This window comes from Mastigoproctus giganteus, chromosome 1 (genome assembly GCF_048544385.1).
Source record: "Mastigoproctus giganteus isolate SK-2022 chromosome 1, ASM4854438v1, whole genome shotgun sequence".
Classification (NCBI taxonomy): domain Eukaryota; kingdom Metazoa; phylum Arthropoda; class Arachnida; order Uropygi; family Thelyphonidae; genus Mastigoproctus; species Mastigoproctus giganteus.
Window position 1 is genome coordinate 278,789,825 of NC_143575.1, and position 21,104 is coordinate 278,810,928.

Sequence of the window (21,104 nt, forward strand, 5' to 3'; positions counted from 1 at the left end):
AAGGGAGGTCTTGTCTGACAAATTTGATTGGATACTATGATGTGGTCACAAAGGAACTGGATGCAAAAAATAAGTTTGATATCATATACTTTGATTTCAGGAAAGTTTTTGATACTGTTGCACATGGAAGACTGCTGTACAAATCGGTGCAGTGTGGCTTTAAGGGTAAGTTGCTGCAATGTATAAATGGACGGTTGAGTGGGAGATGACAGTAAAGACAGTATGGTACTCCACTGGATCTAGACAAGTTGGGAAAATGAGCTGAGAAGTGGCAAATGCAAAGTATTGCATATGGGTAGCAATAACCCAAAGGAAACATACCATCTGTGTGGTACTACACTCAGGGAAGTGTAAAGTGAAAAAAACCTGAGGGTAATTGTGCAGTCAGATATGAAGTTTGCTGAGCAGTGCAGACAGGCTGCCCGGCAGGTCATGGAGTCTCGTCAATGATAGATAGGAAATTTGCTAGCTGGGACAGGGAGGTGATTATCCCATTGTACAAGGCAATGGTCAGGCCACCTTGAGTACTGTGTACAGGTCTGGGCGGCATAATTTTAGGAAGGATGTAAAGTTGCTAGAACCAGTATAAAGAAAGGCAACAAGATTGGTGAGGGGAACAAAGGGGTGCCCTTACCAAGAAGGGCTTAAGTTCTGCAAATTGCATTATCTGGAGAGTATGCAAATGTGAGGTGATGTGATTGAGGTGTATAAGGCCTTGAATGGGTTGAGCAAGCTGAATGCTGATTGGATTCTTCCTCTTGATCAGACTAAGAAACTGAATGGGCATAGATTCAATTTGAGGAAAGACTGTTGTAGAATAGATATGTGGAAATTTGTCTTTAGCTAGTGGGTAGTTGATTGGTGGAACAGATGTCCATCTTTTGTTGTGGAAGTTGATAGCCTGAATAAATTTGACGCTGAGCTGGACCGCATTTGAAATGAATGGAGGGGTGAAATGGAAGGTTTTTTTTTTTTTTTTTTGGCTGATACTGCATATGCTTGCATTGTATGCCTATACTAATGCTAATTTGTGTAGTTGAGTCCATTGTTGTTTTCTGTATCCATTAATGATATTGATGATGGTATATCAGGCTTAATGTCTAAGTTTGCAGACAATACGAAGATTGGCAGGGTTGTTAATAACACTAATGACAGTATGCTACTGCAACAGTATCTAGAAAAGTTGAGCCTAGAGCTGGCAACTCAAGTTTAACAACTGTGTTTTTATCAAATGTGTGGTACTACACTGATGTAGAGTGTGTTTAGTGTCAAACGGCATCAGATGTTCCCCCCCATCGCCGCGTAGTATACATTGTAGGTGTGAAACAGAACACTGTCAATGTCAGAGGTTTAAAAGTGTATGGATCTTTTATATGTGTAGTGTTGTGTACCGTTGTTCCTCTGGTCATTTGGCAGCTGGGCCCTAATGAGACCCAACAGACCAGGTACACGACTATATAGTTATTTACTCTGGCAGGTCCTGCCACCTAATTTCCTGAGATTTCAGTGGCTAGGACCTTAAAAAAAAATAATAATAAAAAAATAAAAAAACCCTGCTATAGTAGGGGTCAGCCAAAAGAAAGTCTTAAGTATAGTAGGGGTCAGCCAAAAGGAGTACTAGTTATGCGATTTGAGGTCATTAAGTTTTTGGGTGTACGGCTCAAGAATTTAACAGTGATTTGAATGCTAGTAGTTGTAAGTTGGGGGGGGGGGAGACAGAGATATGGGGTCCATAGAGAAGATGACCCCAAAATCAGTGATACTACAATGATGGTGGTAGAGAATGAAAAAAACCTTGGGGTAATTGTGCAGTCAGATATGAAGATTTCTGAGCAGTACAGATGATTTGCAGCAGTTTCTTGTTAATGATATGGAGGAATTTTTCTAGCAGGGAAATGGAGGTGATTATCCCCTTGTATTAGGCAATGGTCAGGCCATACCTTGGGTACTGTATACGGGTCTGGAGGCCTCAATTTAGGAAGGATGTAGAACTGGAATGAGTACAGAGAAAGGCAACAAGATTAGTGAATTGAACAAAGGGTAGCTCTTACGAAGAAAGTCTTAAGTATTTTTTTACAAATTACAGTGTCTGGAGATTAGGCACCTGCGAGGTGATTTGATTGAAGTGTATAAGGTCTTATTGTGGACCAGTATAGTTCATCCCTTCATTCATTACTTTGCTTTGCATAATCTGCCTTAGTTTTGGACATATTCTACTAAAAGAGTTGTTAACCTATGACACTGCTGATAACTTATACACTTAGTGGGGTCAAATTAAAAACAGTAGAGGGAAAAAATGGATCTGGAAGTTACAATACAGGCAGAAATTAAGTTTTCTGATAGTGAAAACAGACACCTGGGAAAGCCCATGGTGTCTTATCAATGATTTATTAAACAATATCCTGTATGGATGAAGAGGTCATAATTCCACCATACAAGGCAGTTGTAAGACTGCATTTGGAATACTGTGGTCTGTCATCTGAAAAATGACATCTAGCTTCTTAAAAAGGTCCAATGAAGGGCAGATCTTGTGATGAGATTGGCAAAAGGGCAACCATATGAGGAAAGACTGATTGTGTTCTACAGAACTTGTTAATCAGGCACCTTAGATTTATAAGGCTCTGAGAAAGGTTAGTAAAATGAATGAAGGCAAAATTTTTACTGTTATAAATAATTTTAGAACTGGGCAGCCATAAATTCAAATTACAGAAGTTTAGACTAGATTGTAGAAAGTTTTGTTTTAGCCAGCGAGTTGTTGATTGCTGGAACAAGTTGCCATCACAGGTAATTGAGGCTGACAGTTTGGAGAAATTCAAGGGTCAATTGGTTAGCATTAGTAGAGGCATACGATGCAAGAAAGCAAGCTTATGCAGCATCAGCCAAAAAAAAAAAAAAAAAAAAAAAAAAAACCCTCCCATTTCATCCCTCCTTTATTTTCTTATCAAGTAGACAGGTACAGCCTAAAAAAAATATATATATATATATTTTTTTTTTGTCTGTACAGAAAAGCCTATGACTTCCTTGCACTATATGGCTAATCTTCTTTCTTCTTCAGATTTATTCTGTTATTACAACGGAATAAATTTCCTCAATCTAACATCGAAAAGTCATTCCTTTATTCTTTTTTTTCATTTTCTTCTATCTTACTCCATCCACCAGTCCTCTTCTATTCATAGCTGCTCTCACATCCTCCATCCATGTCCCTTCTTGTCTTCCTCTCTTTTTTCTTTTCCATGGCATCCATTCCATGGCTCCTCTGGGCAATCTATCATCCTCCATTCTTTTCACATGGCCAAACCACTCCCGTCTTTTCTCCTCTATTTTATCAATGATGGTTTTTTGGAAGTTCATTATATTCCTTATCACATCATTACTAACTTTTTTAGTCCTAGACTTTCTTGCCAATCTCAGCAGCCAATAGCTTATTTTTTTTGTCTTTCATTTAAGGTCCAAGTCTCACATCCATATAATAAAACACTTTGTAATATTGCATTATATATTTGATGTTTAGTTTTGTTAATAATATTTTTATTCCATAGTACGGAATTGAGCATTCCTATGATCTTTCTACTTTCACCCAGTCTTCTCTCAATTTCCTGTTCAAATAATCCGTCAGCCTGAATAATTGCACCCAAGTATTTAAATTGCTGTACAGTTTTCACCTGTATTCCCTCTAAATCCAGAACATCCTCACTTCGCTCACATCTGGTGAGTATGGGCTTGGCACACCCAGGGTTCTGAGCTGGATACCATCATTCTTCTCTTTCTTGGTGATTCCCTTCTATTTCTGACTCTTGTTCTCTCTCTCTCTCTCTCTCTCTGCCCTGTGTGTTTCTCTGGGTAACTCAGAAATTTTTTTTTGGCTGGTGCAGCATAAGCCTCAGGCTTCCTTGCACTATATGGCTAATAATGATAATTTACTGTTAGTCCCTATGTTTTATATTCTTCTAATAACTTTCTGTCCTTTGTATGTAATTTGCATCATTATTGTCCTGTGCTACCACAACTTGGTCGTCTGCAAACAGTGGATTGTAAAGGTACTCATTTTGACCAAGGGGAATACCCATTGAACTGCACTTCTGTGACCACGGTCTTAGAACAACTTCGAGGTATAGGTTAAACCTGTATGACTAATAGTATCCAGACTACCCATTTTGACAACACTAGACACTAAGCAAAAGTTATTTCACCAATGAATTGCTCTCTTGCTTAAGGCACATTCTAAATATTTACCATTTTTGCTTTCATTCATATGAATAGTTACAACTGTTATACAACTGTAATAGGGCTTGTTTTTGCAGTTATAAGTTTTTTCTTTCAGAAATAAAATATGAACAGTTAGTGGAACTGATAAATAATGGAACCGCCTTGTTAATAGATGTGCGTGAACCCAAGGAATTAGAAACTGATGGCAAATTACAAGGCTCGATCAACATTCCCCGTGAGTAGCTCTGCAATTTATAGAATAGTTCTTTGTTTTTGCGTACGCTGTGAGTATTTTAAAATATTTTTATATGGAAATATTAACTTTGGAGTTCCAGTTGTAGCATAATCTATTATGAATACTGATGCTGAAGTAGTTGTATTCATTTGAGCACAATTAGTTATGAATAAATTAAAATTTCAAACAGCTATCATTTACTGATATTCATTGGTCTTTTGACTAATATATTAATTACTTTAAAAACATAACACAATACTAAAAAAAAAAACAAAAAACATCCTTTTCTTTTTAATGCAGCTATGGAGAAGGTAAAGAAAGCCAACACGAGAACGACGAGAAACATCAGATAACTTACGCGGAAAATTAGTTTTCCAATACAGCACCCTAGCACTGCTCGCTCAGTAAACAATGGTAGGTGTTATCGGTCTGGGACAAAGTCGAGAACGATATATTGATTGATAGGTAGGCTTGGCAAACGATGTGCTGATTGGTGCGTGAAGACAACACACGATAACATTGGTTTTGTATCACTTTAGTAGCACTCAGCAATAATGGTAACATAGAGTAAAAAAATATGTGGAGGTCCTAAAGTCTTGAAACTTTATTAGATAGTTGGACAGGTAACTTGAGTAGTCGAGACCTGCTAATTTTCGTAAAATTGGACAAATGCTAATAATTTATTGTAATTTTTCCTTGTAGAGGATCTGCGATCTCATTATGGATATTTTAGGGCAAGTTATCCCACTAATGGTAACTTGCCCTAATCGCACATGCCCTATGAATGCTTTCCATAATGGTGAAAAAAGGTCGGGTCACTTGAATCCCATGGGAGCTTCAACTCCTCCAGAAATGGAGGGGCTAATCCCATGGGAGCTTAAACTCCTCCAGAAATGGAGGGGGGTAACCTAACCTTTTTTCTTTAGAATCATGGGTGGACTAGTGCATAAATTGTTTATTAATAAAATATTAATTTTTTATTACTGTACTTTTATTTTTAAAGACACTCATGCGGATACACACGTATTATAACATCGATCAACACTTCAATAGCTATTCACTATATATATATTAGCATTAGCATTAGTAGAGGCATATGATGCAAGAAAGCAAGCTTATACAGCATCAGCCAAAAAAAAAAAAAACCCTTCCACTTCACCCCTCCGTTCGTTCGAAATACCTGTCCAGCTGAGCCTTAAATTTATTTAGGCTATCAACTTCCGCAACAAGGGATGGAAGTCTGTTCCACCAACCAACAGCCAGATGGGAAGGAACAGCAGTGCGTCACCGCCAAATACGGAGGATGCGGAAAGGTCAAGGAATGACCACCGCATATCCCGGAGCAATATGGCCTTAGTTGCTAATGCTCCTAAAAACCAAATAACAAACAATCAAACAACCAACCAACTACCTGCTGGCTAAAGGCAAATTTCCACACATCTATCCAACATCTGTCTTTCCTCAATTTGAATTTATGCCATCTCAGGTGATTATTCTGAGCAAGATCCAAGAATATGATATCAAAATTATTCTTTGCATCCAGTTCTTTTGTGACCACATTAGCATTAGCATTAGTAGAGGCATTTGATGCAAGAAAGCAAGCTTATGCAGCATCAGCCAAAAAAAAAAAAAAAAAAAAACCCACTTCCACTTCACCCCTCTGTTCGTTCAAAATACCTGTCCAGCTGAGCCTTAAATTTATTTAGGCTATCAACCTCCACTACAAGGGATGGAAGTCTGTTCCACCAACCAACCACCCACTGGCTAAAGGCAAATTTCTTCACGTCTATCCTACATCTGTCTTTCCTCAATTTGAATTTATGCCCTCTCAGGTGATTATTCTGAGATAGAGGAAGAATCCCATCAGCATTGAGCATGCTCAAACCATTCAAGGATTTATACACCTCTATCAGATCACCTCGCTGGTGCCTAGTCCCCAGACACTGTAATTAGCAAAACTTAAGCCTTTCTTCGTAAGAGCACCCCATTGTTCCACTCACTAATCTTGTTGCCCTTCTCTGTACTCGTTACAGCATCTCTACATCATTCTTGAAATGAGGCCTCCAGACCTGTACACAGTACTCTAGGTGTGGCCTGACCATTGCCTTATACAAGGGAATAATCACCTCCCTATCCCTGCTAGAAAAATTCCTGCATATCATTGATAAGACAACATGAGCTACTCTTGCAGCCCGTCTGCACTGCTCAGAGAACTTCATATCTGTCTGCACAATTACTCCCAGGTCCTTTTCATTCTCTACCACTGTCAGTGTAGTACCACAGAGTTGATACGTTGCTCTGGGGTTGCTGTTTCCCCCATATGTAGTACTTTACATTTGTCAATGTTAAACTTCATTTGCCACCTCTCAGCCCATCTGCTCAACCTTTCCAGATCCTGTTGCAGCAGCATAGTAGTAGTAGTAGTGGCATGTGATGGAAGAAAGCAAATGTATAAGCTTATGCAGAATCAGCAAAAAAAAAAAAAAAAAAAATCGCACCATTCCCTCCAAATGCCTGTCCAGTTCCTCCTTAAATTTATTCAACCTATCAACTTCCACAACGACAGATGGAAGTTTGTTCCAGCAATTAACCACCCGCTGGCTAAAGGCAAATTTCCGCACATCTATTCTACATCTGTCTTTTCTTAATTTGAATTTATGCCCCCTTAGGTTCATAATCTAAACAAGTGGAGGGATCCCATCAGAATTCAGTGTGCTCAACCCATTCAAGGCCTTATAGACCTCAATCAGATCACCGCGTAGGTGCCTAGTCTCCAGCCACTGCATTTGCACAACTTAAGCCTCTTTTGGTAAGAGGATCCCTTCATTCCCCTCACCAATCTTGTTGCCCTTCTCTGTACACGCTCAAGTAAATCCACATCCTTCCTAAAATGAGGCCTCCAGACCTGTACACAGTACTCAAGGCGTTGCCTGACCATTGCTATATACAGAGGGACAATCACCTCCTTCTCCCTGCTAGCAAAATTCCTATTTATCATTGACAAAACCCCATGACCTGCCCTGGCAGCCTGTCTGCATTGCTCAGAAAACTTCACATCTGACTGCACAATTACTCCCAGGTCTTTTTCATTTTCTACCACCTTAAGTGTAGTACCACACAGTTGATATGTTTCTCTGGGATTACTTCTATCCATATGCAGTACTTTGCATTTGTCAAGGTTAAACTTCAGTTGCCCATCTGCCCAAATTATCTAGATCCTGTTGCAGTAGCACACTGCCATTACTGTCATTAACAACGCTGCCAACCTTTGTATCATCTGCAAACTTCGACATTAAGCCTGATATACCTTCATCAATATCATTGATAAATATACAAAACAACAGTGGCCCTAACACCGAACCCTGTGGGAAACCACTAATAACATTAGTCCACGAAGGGCAGCATCCATTGATTACCACCCTCTGTCTTCTCCCACTTAACCATCCTTTTATCCATTGTAGCAACTTACCCTTAATACCATTCTGCTCCAATTTGTACAATAGTCTTCCATGCGCAACAGTGTCAAAATCTTTCCTGAAATCCAAATATATGATATTAAAATTATTTTTTGCATCCAGTTCCTTTGTAACCACATCATAATATCCTATCAAATTTGTCAGACAAGACTTTCCCTTAACAAACCCATGCTGTGTCTGAATTATTGCTGCAGTCTTGTCTAGATGATTCTGCAGTGCATCTTTAACCAGTGACTCCATTATTTTACCCAGAACAGAAGTTAAACTAACTGGTCTGTAATTACTCATGTCACCCTTCAATCCCCCTTTGTGAATTGGGGATACATTTGCACATCTCCAGTCCATGGGAACCTCCCCTAAGTCCAAGGATGCTCTCATAATTATGGCTAAGGGTTTGCTTAGTTGCTTAGCCGCCTCCTTTAATATAACTGGATAGATCCCATCCACCCCAGGTGCTTTTCTTATGTTTAACTTCAACAATTTCTCCTCCACTTTGCTTTCAGTTGTTACAAAATCATTAAGTATCCTGCTACAATTTGATAACCTTCTGCCATTTTTAAACCTTAATAATTCCTCATGTGTGAATGTAGATGCAAAATACTCATTCAGTTTGTTTGCTGTCTGATCAGGATCATCAACAGTCGAACCATCGATGTCAAGTGGACCAATCAGATTCATCTCCTTCCTGTAACAGTATCAAAAACAGTATAAGCAATATCAAAAGTTATTAGGAGGACTAATGCTGGTATAATAAGTTACAGGAATACATTGTACAAGTCATATTTTGTTGTGCTATATACAATATATTTAGGAAAAAACAGGCAGGAAAGAAATGAAGGATTGTGTTGGGGGGGGCAAGAATGTTATTTATGAAGTGGCTGTGAGTAATGAGAGCATTCGCAGATTTGGAATTAATGTATGCTGTCATTGAATATGTGTCATGTGTTATAGTAGAAATCAAAGGGAAAAAAGTCTTAAAATGCATTCAGAATGGACAAGTGTGAGTGCTACATAATGGGAGATTTCATTCTGCTTCATATTGATCAGAGCAGTTATGTGGGAAAAATATTTATGGAAACACCATTTTTAATTCACTGATCCTAATAAAAATAATTTCTGTGATAGTAATTACTGCTCACTCTCAGTGAGCAGTAATTATGGATTTATAAGGTGAATGAAGGTGACAAATGAGGTTTCTGTTGTTAAAGGTAAGGGTAGGGGTTTTAATTTCTGAAAAGAGAACTATGGCAGTTGCCTAAAATGAGTGTAAGGCAGAAGAATGGTGCAAACCTTTAATGATAATTATGATAGTATCTTTGGATTCAGGGAAGATCCATATGTACTGGAAATGTGTGACTACATCCATAATTCACAGAGAGAGAGAGAGAGAGAGAGAGATCAAAGAGGGACATGAGTAATTACAGATCTGTGAGCTTCACTTTTGTTCCAGGGAAAATTATGGATCCACTGGTTGAAAAATAGTAATGCAGGACCACCTAGATAGGAAGTCCGGCATTACAAATCCATGCTTGCAGTCATACTGCAGGCACAAATTTGTGAAGGGGTGGTCATTAATGACCAATTAATTGGATACTGTGACACAGTAACAAAGGAACTGAATACAAAAAATAATTTTTACATCCTATAATTGGATTTCAGAAAATATTTTGACACTGTCCTACATAAAAGACTGCTGTACAAATTGGAGCACTAGCATTAGAAGCAAGTTACTGTTGTAGAAAAAGGGATGTTTTTTTTTTTTTTTTTTTTTAATGAAAACCCTCAACATGAGAGGTATTAGACACTACGGTACATAATATTTAGTACTGTGCATAGGATGAAGGTTGAGAATATGAAAGAAGATACTTGTTGACATTAGACTTGAATTTCTGTAGATTGCAATTTTCAGGAAATATGTATGAAGGGAGTTTGTTCCAGAAAACAGAAGTTGAATAAATAAATAAGTAAGAAGAAAAGTTGGTTCTGTGAGTTTGAAGTTTGACAGTAAAAGGATGTTGACTGATTGCAGCATGTATTAGGACTGTTTTGAAAGAGAGAGTGGGAATTATAGAAGCCAATTCAGAACAGTGCCCATGGAAGTATCTATAGAAAAGGCATGCAGCAGAAAAAAAAATCTATGAGATGGAGAGTGGAGGGATTTTATTGGAGAAGGGTCATTAATTAACCCTACTTCCCTCTTTTGAATAGAATCTATAATCCTGGGAGAGGTTTTGGTGTCACTACCCTAGATTTGGGAACAATATTCCACAGTAGGGCAAATTTGTGATTTATACAGATTGAACAGCTGTTTGGAAGAAAAGTAATGCCAAGAGTGAAAGAGAAAACCCACAGTTTTTTCAAATGCAGAGGAAGCAGTATTTGTAATGTAATTTGTAAGGTAATTACTTGTTAACAGGAGAGACTGCTTCTACAGGGATGGGATACACTTAAATAGAAAGGATGCAAGAATATTTGCTGATGCTATCGAGGCAGTGTTAGGTGAATCAGAAAACTGCTAGCTTGGGGGGGATACAAGGACTAATAGATTAAGAGCAGCCACTGGCAGAGGTAAAAGTGATCCTTGCACTGCTTCTCTTGGAATGAGCAGCAGCCTGGAAAACAAGATGCAGAGTATTTCAGAGACTGCTGGGGGTTACTGCAGTACAAGTAAACACATGGGTTGTGTTAGGGCAGCTATGATTAGGAACAGGTGCATGTATACTTGCTAAAATGAAGATTGATGCAATAAAGCATCACATGTTTAAGAGTGTAAATATTCTATATAATATTGGTGTAAATACACCAGAGAAAACTCTTAAATGAAAAAACTATGTTTGTAGTTTGAAGGGGCATCATTTTATCTGTATCTCATATTGTGCCCCTCCTTTAAACGAGTTGCCATGTATTGCACTACCTCAAATAAGTAACGCTTCACTTAAAGAGAAGACTATTGTTATTTATTCTTGGTGGGCACCACCACCCAGATGGCACCATTTCAGAGCTTGTTGGCCCTTCATCGGTGAGTGGCAGCCACCCTGGTATTGCAGACATGACAATCCAGTTGTGAAGATAATCACATAATATGAGAGATGCCATCGTTGTGAAGGAGCAGCACAATATGAGATACAGATAAAACGATGTCCAATAAAACTAGAAACATAGTTTTTTGTTTAAGAGTTTTCTATGGTGTATTTACACCAATATTATATAGAATATTTACACTCTTAAAAATATGATGCTTTATTGCATCAATCTTCATTTTAACATTATCATGTACACCTTCTGGCATCTCTCATAGTATGTGATTGTCTTCACAACTGGATTGTCATGTCTGCAACACCAGGGTGCCTGCCCACCCACCGATGAAGGGCCAACAAGCTCTGAAAAGGGGCCATCTGGGTGGTACCCAGAATAAGAAGACTATTGTTACTTATTCAAGGTAGTGCAATACATGGCAACTTGTTGTGAAGGAGGAGCACAATATGAGATAAAGATAAAATGGGGCCCCTTCAAACTACAAACAGTTTTTTTCATTTAAGAGTTTTCTATGGTGTATTTACACCAATATTATATAGAATGTATACTTACATATGTATACTTGCATTTTTTACCAAACTCCTGGCATTGGCCAGGAGTTTGGTAAATAAATTTGACGAATTTGAGGTATTGCTCAAAAATCAAAGGCAGATATTGTTGGGATATCAGAGACGTGGTGCCACACAGATATAAGGAATGCATATTCCTTATATCTGGAATTTGGAGAGTACAATGTGTACAGAAAGGATAGACAGGATAGGAAGGGTTATGCTATTAGTTAAGAAACACATAAAATCCAAGGAAGTGAAGCCAGTCGACATCGTTGGACAGTGCAGTGTTGAGTCAGTTTGGTGTGACGTAAACATTGGGAGATCAAAATTGAGAGTAGGAGTGTGCTATAGATCTAATGACTCTGATGAGTATAATAAGAAACTGTACAGGGAAATAGAGTGGGCCAGTAAACCAGAGAGTCTTATACTGGGGTATTTTAATTTCCCATTTCCCAGATATTGACTGCAATTTGTGGGTTGGTCACTCGCACACTAGCTAGGCTTTTGTGGATTTATTGGATGATTGTTTTCTACATCAGCATGTTTGGGAGGCAACTAGAGGGTCTGATTATCAGTAGTGATTCTTCATGCATGACGAATCTGCAGATAAAGGAATCAGGTGGCAGTGATCACAGTGTGCTGAAGTGGTATTTACTCAAAGAGGTAACTACCATCAGGAGTAAAGGGAACGGTTTTTGTTTTAGTAAAGGTGGTCTGAGACAGTATTTAAATTCTATACGGTAGTACCAACTGATGATATTACCAAGTGCAAATTCAAAATGGGAAGCATTCAAAGAATTTATCTTGGAAGCTACTAGGCTTTATACACCAACTAAGAAATATTGTTCAAGGTTTAGGCCTAAATGGATGTCACGTGAACTAATGAGCCATATGGCAAAGAAGAAAAATGCATGGGATACATATAAATTAACGGGTGACATGGAAGCCTATGATAGATATAAGCTGTTCTTTAACCAAGTCACAAAGGAGATTAGGCAAAGGATGCAAGAAAAACAGCAAAGAGTTCTTTAACTATGTATATAAGCTCTAGAAGGAAAGAGATGAATCAGATTGGTCCACTGGATATTGATGGTTCAACTGTTGATGATCCAGCTCAGGTGGCTAACAAACTAAATGAGTATTTTGCATCTACATTCACACATGAGGAGTTATTCAGCGAGGGGAATGCCAGCGGCAAATTAAACTCTGGCACTGAGCTAGATGATTTTGTAATAACTGAGAGTAAAGTGGAGGAGAAATTGTTGAAGAAAAACATAAAAAAGGCACCCGGGGTGGATGGGATCTATCCAGTTATATTAAAGGAGGCAGCAAAGGAAGTAAGCAAACCCTTAGCCAATATTATGAGAGCTGCTTTGGACTCAGGGGAGGTACCCATGGCCTGGAGATGTGCAAATGTTACCCCAATTCACAAAGGAGGATCAAAGGGCCACACAAGTAATTATAGACCTGTTAGTTTAACTTCTGTTCCAGGGAAATTAATGGGGCACTGCAGGATCATCTAGACAAGACTTCAGTTATAGCTCTGACGCAGCATGGTTTTGTTAAGGGAAGGGCTTGCCTGACCAATTTGATTGGATACTATGATGTGGTCACAAAGGAACTGGATGCAGGGAATAACTTTAATATCATATATTTGGATCTTAGAAAGGCTTTTGATACTGTTGCACATGGAAGACTGCTGAACAAATTGGAGCAGTGTGGCATTGGAGGCAAATTGCTGCTATGTATAAAGGGATGGTTGAGTGGGAGAAGACAGAGTGGTAATCGATGGACACTGCTCATTGTGGACTAATATTATTAGTGGAGTCCCACAGGTTCAGTGTTGGATCCATTGTTGTTTTCTGTATTTATTAATGATATTGATGATGGTATATATCAGGCTCAATGCCCAAGTTTGCAGACAATATGAAGGTCGGTAGGGTTGTTAATGACACTGATGACAGTACGCTGCTGCTGCAACAGGATCTAGAAAAGTTGAGCAGATGGGCTGAGAGGTGGCAAATGAAGTTTAACATTGACAAATGTAAAGTACTACATAAGTTCCCATATGTAACCCTAGAGTAAAGTATCAACTCTGTGGTACTACACTGACAATGGTAGAGAATGAAAAGGACCTGGGGGGTAATTGTGCAGGCAGATATGAAGTTTTCTGAGCAGTGCAGATGGTCTACAAGAGTTGCTCATGGTGTCTTGTCAATGATATACAGGAATTTTTCTAGCATTGATAAGGAGATGATTATAGTCTTGTATAAGGCAATGGTAGGCCACACCTTGAGTACTGTATACAGGTCTGTAGGCCTCATTTTAAGAAGGATGTAGAGCTGTTGGAATGAGTACAGAGAAGGGCAACAAGATTAATGAATGGAACAAAGGATTTCTCTTATGAAGAAAGGCTTAAGTTTTGCAAATTACAGCGTCTGGAGACTAGGCACCTGCGAGGTGATCTGATTGAGGTGTATAAAGCCTTGAATGGTTTGAGCATGCTCAGTGCTGATGGGATTCTTCCTTTCGCTCAGAATATTCGCCTGAGAGGGCATAAATTCAAATTGAGGAAAGAGGGTTGTAGGATAGATGTGGGGAAGTTTGCCTTTAGCCAGCGGGTAGTTGGTTGGTGGAACAGACTTCCATCCTTTGTTGTGGAAGTTGATAGCCTAAATAAATTTAAGTCTGAGCCTAAATAAATTTAAGTCTGAGCTGGTATTTGGAATAAAAGGAGGGATGAAATGGGAGCATTTTTTTTTTGGCTGATGCTGCATAAGCTTGCTTTCTTGCATCATATGCCTCTACTAATGTTAATGTTCTTATGCCAAGAGAGATTAGAAGTTAGGGTAATCCTCAGTAGAGATATATGATCTTGCCTAGAAATCAGAGTGTCATTGAAGATAATCATAGGAGCAGATGTATCCTTTTTGTGAGATTAGCTTAGCATAAGCATTTGATGCAAGAAAGCAAGCTTATGTAGCATTTAGCAAAAAAAAAAAAATGCACGTGTTGGGATTCTCCCTTTTGCTCAGAATATTCGTCTGAGAGGGCATAAATTCAAATTGAGGAAAGAGGGTTGTAGGATAGATATGGGGAAGTTTGCCTTTAGCCAGCAGGTAGTTAGTTGGTTTCATATAACACGAAAGATGTGTTATATGAAAACATCTTTGGTGGAAACTACTAAATTTAGTTACGACAATCAATGTTTTGCCCATTGGCGAAAATGTGAAATGGAAATGATGCAAATTAAGTAACTTCCCAAGTGATGCTAATGCAGTCACTAATGTTGATTCTGTAGGATAAGTAGCGGGAGTGAGAATAAAACATTACATTGTTATTTCAGACCGAAGTAAATCCGATTAGATTTACTGGCATTAGCGTCATACTTCAGTTCGAAATATTTAGTATGAACGATATAATGTTTTATGCTCACGCCCACTACTTACTCTAATAAATCAACATTTGGAGGAAGTTAACGAAATCCAAGCCAATAGCCTAATTATCCATTCGATTGTAGCCATTTGTTGAATAGTATGATTCCAACAATACACATATTTATATTGCTGCAATCCGCATTTTCATTACATTCTACTGTTAGGTGCTGCTGTAGATGTTTTCATGTCAATGATTTTCTGATTAGTGAAAGGGACTGAATGCCACACTGCTATAGTTGAGTGTTCAGCAATGCTGAAGTCAAATGCAGAGCATTATCGAGGGTATTGAGCAAGCCAACCTAAGAAAATAAAGACAGAGGTAGCAATGAGTGCGCGAGAATGACAAAAACTATCAAGATTGCGTAAAAGACAAACAGAAAATCAAGCATTGGATTTAGCAGTGCCTTCAACCAGCAGTGCTTCTCCATCTAACAATGATGTGTCCGAAGTGAATATTAATTATGTTCTTGTTTATACTCCAGCACGACCACCAGGTCAGTGGAGTTTATAATAAATCATCAGTACAAACATTAATCGTATATCATAGGGCTCCTTCTTCTTTAAATACTGTAAAGTAAAAACTGGGTTATATTTACTATATGCAGTAGCATTAATAAAATGTAACTCTTATCAAATCAAAGAAGTTATCAGCGAAAATAATACAGAGTGAAATGTAAATAATTTTTATAACTTTTATTTCAGTTTGGCATTTCCCGGTTGAATAAAGCACTGTACACACATACACTTTTTGAAATACAAGTGAGAAAGACTAGCCTGTTCTCGAAGTGCATTTCTATAATAATTATTATCCATATGAGCATATTTGTTGGCAGTTTTAACACTATTCAAATCACGAGGACTTATGTACAATGGAACATTCCAGTTGCAGAGCAAATGAGTTTAAACGATCAAGGCTCCTTTTCCTTACACCAACTACTATTTACGTAAGAATGTGCGAGAGTTTGAAAGGATATTTATGAAAAATGATTTCTGCTTCTCTATGCTACATTTACGATTGTCTATGGTTCAAAAACAATGAAAAGAAACCAGCTACTAAAGAGACACCACTGATACGTACTGCATTTCCTGATGTTGACGTCGACGGGATCCCTGTGTGTAATAGCTGTAGAGGATCATAACTTAAGTGTTACCCAACAGCCAAGTAATACTTACAGCGGTTGTCTGTATTTCTCCTAACATTTTGTTTTGTTACTGTACTCATATAGGCATACCCATGATCACGAGCGGCGATTTCAAAGTTAACTTGAGATTGAAAGAAACTAAACCATTAATTACTTTCCTGCAAAAACGTTCAATCTCACTCTAAACACTAATCCCTGTATTTCAACAACAAGATCGGGTACTTCAATCAGTGCTGTTTTCCAGACACATTTAGATACGTTGCAAACTCAAGTATACTTTTGTTACTTTAGTTATCATAAATCCATTGTATCTTGTCTTCTAGCTGAAATTATGGAAATTTGTGAATGATCAATAAAATATTAACAATACAAAAACTCTTATTTTGTAATCAATATATACAAATCAAAATACTTAAAAGAAATGCAAAGATTAGTAACCTTTACAGAAATGATGCAATTGTAGTCATTTTTGCATCACATTTTCATGACAAATTGGTTTTACTTCAGTCTGAAATTTAGTAGTTGCTATTAAAGATGTTTTTACATCAAAAAACCCTGCCCATTTCATATATTCATTTGCTCCAAAGCTTTGTCCAGTTCTTTCTTGAATTTATTTAAGCTATCAACTTCCACGATGACAAATGGAAGTTTGTTCCATCAATCACCGACCTGCTGGCTAGAGGCAAATTTTCACACATATATTCTGCTATTGTCTTTCCTCAATTTGAATTTATGCCCCCTCAAGTGCATAATCTGAGCAAGGTTTTTTTTTTTTTTTTTTTTCAGGAGCATTAGCAGCTAAATCCATATTGCTCCGGGGATATGTGGTGGTCATTCCCTGACCATTCCGCAACCTCCATATTTGGTGGTCACGAGCTCGAACCCCGGTCTAATCAAGAAGCATGTGCTATGCACTGCTGCTCCTGCCCACCTGGCTACTGAGGTGCCATCTGAGCAAGAGGAAGAATCTTATCAGCATTGAGCTTGCTCAAACCATTCAAGGCCCCAAACACTTCAATCAGATCATCTTGCAGGTGTCTAGGCTACAGATGCCGAAATTTTCAGAAATTAAGCATTTCTTGGTAAGAGCACCCCTTTGTTCCTCACCAATCTTGTTGCCCTTCTCTGTACTTGATCCATCAGCTCTACATAATTCCTAAAATGACGCCTCCAGACCTGTATGTAGTACTCAAGGTGTAGCCTGACCATTACCTTATACAAAGGGATAATCACCTCCTTATCCCTGCTAGCAAAATTCCTGTATATCATTGACAAAATCTCATGAAGTTCTCTGGCCACCTGTGTGCACTGCTCAGAAAACTTCATATCTGACTGCACAATTACCCCCAGGTCTCTTTCATTCTCCACTACCCAGAATGTAGTACTGCATAGTTGCTGCTACTCATAGGCAGTACTTTGTATTTGTCAATGTTAAACTTCAGTCGCCACCTCTCAGCCCATCTGCCCAACTTTTCTATATCCAGTTGCAGTAGCAATTTTTTTTTTTTTTTTGGCTGATGCTGCATAAGCTTGCTTTCTGGCATTATATGCCTCTACTAATGCTAATGCATACTGTCATTAATGTCATTAACAATCCTGCCAATCTTCATATTACAAACTTGGACATTAAGCCTGATATACAGTCATCAATGTCATTGATAAATACAGAAAACAATAATGGGTCTAACACTGAATCCTACAGGACTCCACTAATAACATTAGTCCACGAAGAGCATTAGCATTAGTAGAGGCATATGATGCAAGAAAGCAAGCTTATTCAGCATCAGCCAAAAAAAAAAAAAAACAACCACTACTCCCATTTCACCCCTCCGTTCGTTCGCAATACCTGTCCAGCTGAGCCTTAAATTTGTTTAGGCTATCAACTTCAACAACAAGCGATGGGAGTCTATTCCACAAACCAACTGCCCGCTGGCTAAAGGCAAATTTCCGCACATCTATCCGACATCTGTCCTTCCTCAATTTGAATTTATGCCCTCTCAGTTTATTATTCTGAGCAAGAGGAAGAATCCCATCGGCATTGAGCATGCTCAAGCCATTCAAAGCCTTATACACCTCTATCAGATCACCTCGCCGATGCCTAGTCTCCAGGCTCTGTAATTTGCAAAACGTAAGCCTTTCTTCGTAAGAGCAACCCTTTGTTCCATTCACTAATCTTGTTGCCCTTCTCTGTACTCGTTCCAGCAGCTCTACATCCTTCTTGAAATGAGGCCTCCAGACCTGTATACAGTACTCAAGGTGTGGCCTGACCAATGCCTTATTAGCATTAGCATTAGTAGAGGCATTTGATGCAAGAAAGCAAGCTTATGCAGCATCAGCCAAAAAAAAAAAAAAAAAAACCCACTTCCACTTCACCCCTCTGTTCGTTCAAAATACCTGTCCAGCTGAGCCTTAAACTTATTTAGGCTATCAACCTCCACCACAAGGGATGGAAGTCTGTTCCACCAACCAACCACCCGCTGGCTAAAGGCAAATTTCCGCACGTCTATCCTACATCTGTCTTTCCTCAATTTGAATTTATGCCCTCTCAGGTGATTTTTCTGAGCTAGAGGAAGAAGCCCAATCAGCATTGAGCATGCTTAAACCATTCAAGGCTTTATACACCTCTATCAGATCACCTCGCTGGTGCCTAGTCTCCAGACACTGTAATTTGCAAAACTTAAGCCTTTCTTCGTAAGAGCACCCCTTTGTTCCATTCACTAATCTTGTTGCCCTTCTCTGTACTATTTATAAATACAGAAAACAATAATGGACCCAACACTGAGCCCTGAAGGACTCCACTAATAACATCAGTCCACGATGAGCAGTGTCCATTGATTACCACTCTCTGTCTTCTCCCCCTCAACCACCCCTTTATCCATAGCAGCAATTTGCCTCCAATGTCACACTGCAGTCTTCCATGTGCAACAGTATCAAAAGCCTTTCTAAGATCCAAGTATATAATATCAAAGTTATTCCCTGCATCCAGTTCTTTTGTGACTGCATCATAGTATCCAATCAAGTTGGTCAGGCAAGACTTCCCCTTAACAAAACCATGCTGTGTCTGAGCTATAACTGAAGTCTTGTCTAAATGATCCTGCAGTGCTTCGTTAACCAGTGCCTCCATTAATTTTCCTGGAGCAGAAGTTAAGCTCACAGGTCTATAATTACTTGTGTCAGCCTTTGATCCTCCTTTGTGAATTGGGGTCACATTTGCACATTTCCAGTCTATGGGTACCTCCCCTGAGTCCAAGGAAGCCCTCATAATTATGGCTAAGGGTTTGCTTACTTCCTTTGCTGCCTCCTTTAATATAACTGGATAGATCCCATCCACCCCGGGTGCCTTTCTTGTGTTTATCTCCAACAGTTTCTCCTCCACTTTACTCCCAGTTATTTCAAGATTCTGTAGCTTACTGCTAGAGTTGAATACACCTCTGGCATTCCCCTCGCTGAATAACTCCTCATGTGTGAATGTCGATGCAAAATATTCATTTAGTTTGTTAGCTACCTGAGCAGGATCATCAACACTTGACCCATCAATATCAAGTGGACTAATCTGATTCATCCCCTTCCTTCTAGAGTTTACATAAGTAAAGAACTCTTTGCTGTTTTTCTTTGCATCCCTTGCCAAGGATTTTTCGTAATCTGCCTTCGCCTGCCTAACCTCCTTTGTAACTTGGTTGCATATCAACTTGTTTCTATCATAGGCTTCTGTGTCATGTGTTAATTTGTATGTATCCCATGCATTTTTCTTCTCTGCCATATGCCTCGTTAGTTCATATGACATCCATTTTGGCCTAAACCTTGAACAATATTTCTTAGTTGGTATGTAACGCCTAGTAGCTTCCAAGATAAGTTCTTTGAATGCTTCCCATTTTGAATTTGCTGTTGGTAACATCTCCCAGGTTTCCACCACCTGGGAGAAGAATATGTCTTTCAATATTCTTTAGGGAAAAGCCCAAGGAAAGAACTTTTCCTTGGGCTTTTATTCAATTAAGGTGATTTTTCTTGTCTAAAATGGAGATTGCAAGTTTTTCACTGAGAAACTGACTTGACAGCAGAGTTCACATAAGAACTTTAAACTCACACTATAAATAGTAACATTGTACATGATTAAATGTGTGAATGATAGCTCACTGGTATAAATTTCCCATGCTGCATGACTATATCAGAGTGAATTGAATTAATTAAAAAGACTTAAACTGTCACATAAATCTAACACTGTTTTCAAGGCATTGCACTAATGCAGCAATTCATACATGATTATATTCAGAGGTTCTAGAAGTATTGAATAATTAAAATAAAATTTTATTATAGTGGGTACTATTGAAGCAGATTTCCAACTTCCTGACGAAATGTTCAAAACAAAGTATGGAAAATCAAAACCTGCTAAAAGTGATGACACTCAAAATATTGTTGTTAGCTGTAGATCTGGTCGCAGAGCTGAAACTGCTTTTGGAAAGCTTTCAGCCCTTGGCTTTGAAAAGTAAGTATTAGGATTACACATCAAAAGTGTGTACTATATTAGTTTAAAATAATTTTATGGGATACATTCAGATGACCTATAGGTCATCCGACTTTTATTTTCCTGTTGTTTATTACTACTACAAATGCTGTATTGATGGTTAAATACAATATTAAGTGTATTTGATTAAATACAACAGTAATGAAGAAAAAAAAAATTATGTCAAATTATGTTAAAATAACCGATTATGTTAAATTAGCCATTTCTACTTGTAATTCCCTTAAATATTCCCCAATACCTTAACCTGTTAAAAGTCAGTTTGTTTTATTAAAGCTAGAGTTGATGAATTAATGGATGTCCATTACATCTATTTAACCACTTGTCTGATTTGCCTCGTCTAACATCCATTTAGGTCTAAAACATGAATAGCATCTCTTACAGTTAGAAATAAATTGAAAATTAATTGCGTGCATGTGGTATGTGAATGAGTGATTTGATATTTTGTTTTGAATGCAAATATTCACTACACCATCATATCATTACATGATTTGACTGAAAA

General features: G+C 38.3%; 1 protein-coding gene across 5 annotated transcripts in view; it reads left to right on the top strand.

Annotated features, from left to right (window-relative positions):
* The window catches only part of LOC150092026 (rhodanese domain-containing protein CG4456-like), a 147,538-nt gene that overhangs the window by 104,654 nt on the left and 21,780 nt on the right, over positions 1 to 21,104 (top strand). For 4 of the 5 annotated variants that reach the window (XM_090377788.1, XM_090377794.1, XM_090377805.1 and 1 more), the window contains 2 exons: positions 4,322 to 4,441; positions 20,398 to 20,566. In XM_090377788.1, coding sequence (XP_090233914.1) covers positions 4,322 to 4,441; positions 20,398 to 20,566 — 289 coding nt within the window. The remainder of the gene's footprint in view (positions 1 to 4,321; positions 4,442 to 20,397; positions 20,567 to 21,104) is intronic. The other variant, XM_090377796.1, reaches the window with a different exon arrangement.